Here is a 6000-nt window from a genome sequence, read left to right as displayed (position 1 = left end):
AGCTTCTTCTTTCTTTTACGAGTTGAAAATCTTTAAAACTTGTGGACTTCATTTAGCCAAAAACACATACAAGCAACCCCGAAAATTTCGAACGCCAAGATTGTAATTAGCACAAACCTCAGGGTCATTTTACCAACAGTGTCACTCCAAAAGACAAAAGCGCATGCGCGAGGCCTTCGACTCAACCGTTAAATTTTGGAACCAACTCTGACGCTCGCGTTACACTTATTCGCACACCGAGCCAAACGCAAAGTAACATTTTTTTTACCGTCGTGTGTAACTGCCGAACTTACAGTCCACCACGTCATCAATCTCTCAGTCAAACTTGCTCCCCAGCGGAACCCCACCCCCAATCGTACGGTCACCATCAATTCACCCCTAATCTTTATCCTGTAGACCCACGCATCTCCCCAGTCCCTCTTTTGATTCCTTCACTTTTTCCCACCGGGCCTTTTGCTCTTTTTGCATCAAACTTTTCTGCACCGTCCGATCACGGGCCCTACCCAAAAAAAGAAGGCCCACTAAAAAGTTTTGTCTTCACGTGAAAAAGTTTTGCTTGTAACCGACGGTTGTCTATAAATGGAGGGCCGAAGAGCGGCCACTCTCTCCCTCTGTGTTTTATGTCATGCGAAGCCTCTTTTTTGTGTTGAAGTTACTCCTCCTGTAAGTGGCAATATCAACAACATGTGTGGTGGCGCTATCATTTCCGACTTCATCTCCGTTAAGCGCGGCCGGACGCTGACCGCGGAGGACCTCTGGTCCGAGTTCGACACCATCTCTGACTTCCTTGGCTTAGACCACTCCTCCTCCTCCAACAACAACAACAACAACAACAAGAAGGAACAGTTTGAGCATCAGCAGAACAACACGAGGGTGGCTCAGAAGCCAAAACCACCTCTCTCTAAAGGTATCTATAGGCATTTTCCTTCCTGGTCTTATCTAAAAAGGCTCTGCTTGCTTTTTTCTTTTTTTTTCTTTTTTTTTATTTTAAAATCTTGAAATTTGTCTGCTGGTTGCTGAGTTGTTGGTTTTCGTTTTCTATGCTTCTTTATGATGTTTTTTTGCTTTCACTGGGAGCTCTTTGGATTTAGATTTTCACAAGATTTTCACTAGTGGGGTGTTTTATTTTTTTTTCTTTTAAGCATAAACTTGGGCTCTTTGTTTATGTTTTATTTATTTTTCTTCTCTTCTTCCATGGTTTTGAACTTGAAGCTGGTAGTTGCACTAATAATTAGGAAAAGTGAGTTATTGATTTTGCCCGAAGTCAGATTTTGCAATTAATTACTTACATACAAGTAAGGTGTTTCCTAATTATCAATAAAATCCCTATCGCCTTTGTGTCAAGAATAAGATCTTAAAAGTCATTATTATATTCCACATATGATATGATATATCATGTTCTATACAAGAATAATTTTGTGCTCATGGAAACCGTGATTGGTGTGATGCAATAGGAGCAGGGACAAGCGAGAAGCCCAAGAAGACGTGCCCAGGTGCAGGCGCACAGAAGGAGGAGGTGGGCAAGGCCAGTGATAAGAATAAGAGAGTGAGGAAAAACGTGTACAGAGGAATAAGACAGAGGCCGTGGGGCAAATGGGCAGCTGAGATTCGTGATCCGCACAAAGGCGTCCGTGTCTGGCTCGGCACTTACAACACAGCAGAGGAAGCCGCCAGAGCCTACGATGACGCCGCCAGGCGCATCCGCGGCGGCAAAGCCAAGCTCAACTTTCCGGAATTACCGCCTTCTTCAGTTCCAGCTCCTGCTCCTGCAACTGCAACACGGCCTTTGAAGAAGCGGTGCGTTGTTGGTCCAGCCGAGTCGACTCAGTCGAGTTTGGGGAGCAATGGAAATTGTTGTAACTATGATCCGTTTGAGGGTGGCGATATTTATGGAAAGAAGGAGGTGGGTGGTGAGTATGAGCTGAAGGAGCAGATATTAAGCTTGGAATCGTTCCTGGGTCTGGATGAGGAGGAGGCGAGTGAGGTGAATGGAAGCGGTGGTGGTAAGCCGAACAAATCGTTGGACCTGTGGATGCTAGGTGACCTGGTTACACATCATCAACAGCAGCAGGGTGGTCAGCTTCTGTAGTAAGGAACAAAGTTGTAGTGGCTAAGCTCTCTCTCCATATAATTATAATATTATATATGTAGCCTGTAGGGGTTTAAATTGCGTGTGGAACTGGAAGGGACTCTGTGTGTCTGAGTCTTTGACTGTGACTGTGACTGCGACTGCGTGTGTTTTGTTTGTTTGAGAGCGAGCGTATGTAATGTATTATGTAATGTGAGCTGCTTTGGTATTTACGTATTTTAATATATATTTATATATATATATATATAGCAAGTAACTACTTTGGTGAATTATTTACGAGAGTTGAGTTTATATTATGAATAAGAATAAAGAAGCGGGTGTGCGTTCGCATCATCATTCTTGCTGCCGGCGTCTGTGTTCGTTTGGCGAATTAAGCCTTGGTTGTGCTCCCATCTCATGTCGGTTCATGCATCTGAATCTGATGCCTGCCTGCCTAGGTATAATATAATAATTGGCGTTTTCTTATTATTATTATTATTATTATTCTATGCGAGTACAATTATACGATAGGCATGAGTGAGAAAATTAAGATGAACAAATATATATAATGTATGGCATCAGAATTAAGATGGGGGGGTATGTATCTAAATTTTTGTCTTATTTGTTGGACCTAGCTAGCTATTAGCTAAGTTGGAATCACGACCCTGTTTAGTATATGGTATATATATATATACATAGACAATAGTATTGAGATAATCAATTATGGTAATCCTTTGATCGTATCGAAGGAGTTTCGTACTTTGTCAACAATTTATAATGAAAATGAAACCTACCTAGGTGATGCTTAAAGCTAATTAATAAAACTGTCTCCACACATCACATGGCTTAGGGAAGAGGAAAAAGGAGGGGAAAATAGAGTAGGATTTCAACCGAAAATAAAATGTTTTTATATTTTAATTATGTTTACCTCTTTATAGTTTTCCAATATAAATTATTTTTTAAATTTTAAATTTATTTTAAAATTAAAAAAGATATTGGGTAGTTGTGTTCCATAAAAATAAGATCTATTATCTGATTTTTCTTTTAATTTTAATTTTAACATAAAGAAGTATGAATTTACCATATTATCCTCATTTAATTAATAATTTCAATATTTAATGTTTGCATTAACCAATGACATTTTCTGATATTTTAAATGTTTTATCATTCTCTGCATTTTGCTTTATATATAGACTAGCCTCTCCGCACACGCTTCCGCACCTGCGAGAGGCTTTTTTTATTATAAAAAATTTAAATTTATTTTAGAATTAAAAAAGATAATGGATAGTTGTGTTCTATAAAAATAGGATCCATTATCTGATTTTTCTTTTAATTTTAATTTTTTTAAATATGAAAAAGTGCGAATTTACCATATTATCCTCATTTAATTAATAATTTCAATTCTTAATATTTGCATTAACCAATGGCATTTTCTGGTATTTTGAATGTTTCACCATTCTCTGCTTTTTGCTTTATATATATAGATAAGACAAGAAGGAATGGTGTCGGTCTTTTGTCACTTCATGCCACTCTCTCTCTCTGTCTCTCTGTCTCTCTGTGAGAGATGGAAAGGGGCTCATGCATGCCGCTAATGTATGAAAAATGTTAGGAAAGCGGCCCCTGCCCTGCTCTGTCTGCCGTTGATGGTGTTCTATCTCAAACACTTCTAACATATCTTCTTTTTTCCGTATCTGATTCTTAGGACATCACGCCAAACAGAAAATGTGAATCCATGCATGAAGGACAGCCAAACCAACCTCAACTATTGATTTAATCTTTTATGACACATGTAATTATTTGAAATGGAAAAAAGTAAAGAATCAGGGAATTTAGAAAATAGGAGGAATAAAGAATTGAAATCGGATCAACTACTTGTCTTAGTTTATCCAATTCTTAATTTTGAGGGTAAAGTACTACTAATTTTAAGATGACACGTATTTTTCGATTCCCTGTGTAATTATCTTTCTTCTGTGTGTGTTTGTGTCCCTTGGGCAGTAGACGCGTTTGTCTACCATTTTGATTTCACAGATTGAAAGGCAAAAATTCATTATCTTTCTTGTGTGTGTGTTTGTGTTTCTTAGGCAGTAGACGCGTTTGTCTACCATTTTGATTTCACAGATTGAAAGACAAAAATTTGTTGGTTGGTTTATAACGAATAAGGTTTACCCGGAGTGGGGGAGTAGGAGAGAATTAGCATTATTCCCATCGTTCCCAATTTTGAAACAGGATGAAGAAGCTATTGGCTGCATTTCCATTCCATGCCTGTTGCAATCAGATCAGAGTAACCAAGTTGGACACGCGATCCACTAAAGTTGAAACACAAACTCAAGAAAAGACTCAGTTCCTTCTCTCTAGAATCCCCAGCCCCAGAACAAAGTTCAAAGTAAAAAAGTAAAACATAAACGGTTGGTGAGAAAAAGGAAATGTCAATTAGTCAATGATTCCTCTTTCCCAAGCATCAAGGCAATTACCTTTTTCTTCTCCTTCATCTTTTAGATTCAACCAAGGGTTAAAAATGAACAAGGATCATTCAGCAAATTTACTAGTAAACCATGTACAGTAGCATCATATTTACCTATCATGGAGAGAGGGGTAGAAAAACATAAGGTCACATGTAAGCAAAACGTTGTGTCAACCGTAAAGAAAACTTAAGCTGACAATTGCTTCCGCACAAAGAAAACTTAGAAAAAGGGCCAATTAGTCTCACTGATACTATCAAATTAGATTGCGAATATAAGAATTCGGTACGACTCACGAACATGTACAAGGAAAGAAATGCATAAAAAATTATTGCAAGGTCAATTCATGGAAGCAGGTTGGTGAAGCACTTGGACAAAACATCTGAATTATGTGAACACCGACGGAAAGATGCATGAACCAAAGAAAACCGCACGTCATTCAAATCTATGTGGGGGCCTTAACCTAGGAGTCTAGGACAGTTGAAAAACATATTTTACGTACCTTAACAACCATTTACTCCTTCCTTAGTCTTCGGCTAATCAAATACAATCATTATAAGAACTGTTGTCCCTGCAAATTAAAATGCTGCAAAACAAATATTTTATATTTATGTTTATGTCACAGCTGACTCAGCATCACCTTCTATAAAAAATCATCATTCAGTTCACTACAAAAAGATTTAGATAAAAGCAATGAAATTAAAATCGTCACTAGAGTTCAAGTTGTCTGTTAATTAATAAGTAATTAGTTGAATCAATTAGGGCCCTAATGATGTCACTTCAGACGCCATTATATCTGTATATGCATCCTTATCCATATAGAACCAAATTGCAAAATTGAAATGAGAAAAAATCTTCACAAATCTCTAACAGAAACTGCAGATAAAGAATTCATGATATAGCTGAGCCACCAAACACATCACAATCTATGAATAAATGGATGCTCAAAAAGTATAAGCAACAGTTGCTGCGTAAACAATGCAGACGATAGCATTGCAGCAGCAGGTAGTGATATACAAAATGATCACAACAAACTTCCTTCCTATGCAGCAATATAAAAATAAAACACAACAAAATTTCTTTTGAGGATACATTCAGTGTATGCATTTCTAAATTATCAAATATTTAGTGCATCAATTTTGTAATGCTTTTTTATTTGGACTTTCCTTCTAAAAAGATTTTTAAAGAAAGTTTTCTTTTCTTAAACAAATAAGAGCACAACAGCCAGACATTTCCTTGAGGAAAGCTCCAATGACAAAGCCAACCATCACTAGAACAAGAAAAGGGGCCAAACAAAGAAATAAGAACGAGAAACTAATGGGGCATTAACTTGCCTCCCCTTAACCCCTCCCCATTTGGCTTTAAGTATCCACCAACACATAGTGAGATCAATGACAACAGCTTCTTCTACCATGCCGTACCAATGATTGAAACACAACAACCAACACTTAAGATCTTGCTTCCAAAGTTCAT

General features: G+C 37.7%; 1 protein-coding gene across 1 annotated transcript; it reads left to right on the top strand.

The window, feature by feature from the left end:
• The first annotated feature begins 564 nt into the window (after positions 1-564).
• Positions 565-2422, top strand: EBP (ethylene-responsive element binding protein). Its single transcript, XM_021950499.2, has 2 exons — positions 565-907; positions 1455-2422. Exons 1-2 carry the CDS (start codon positions 580-582, stop codon positions 2087-2089), a joined length of 963 nt encoding a protein of 320 aa, XP_021806191.2. The 5' UTR covers positions 565-579; the 3' UTR covers positions 2090-2422.
• Positions 2423-6000: the final 3578 nt, after the last annotated feature.

This window comes from Prunus avium, chromosome 1 (genome assembly GCF_965620075.1).
Source record: "Prunus avium chromosome 1, drPruAviu1.hap1.1, whole genome shotgun sequence".
Taxonomy (NCBI): Eukaryota; Viridiplantae; Streptophyta; class Magnoliopsida; order Rosales; family Rosaceae; genus Prunus; species Prunus avium.
This window is presented reverse-complemented; position numbering and strand designations above follow the sequence as displayed.

Excerpts from the sequence above, each read along its gene's own strand:
- EBP (XM_021950499.2), top strand. The coding sequence starts at position 580 with ATGGAGGGCCGAAGAGCGGCCACTCTCTCCCTCTGTGTTTTATGTCAT. Across the intron at positions 908-1,454 it reads AAAACCACCTCTCTCTAAAG|GAGCAGGGACAAGCGAGAAG; the intron begins GTATCTATAGGC and ends GTGATGCAATAG.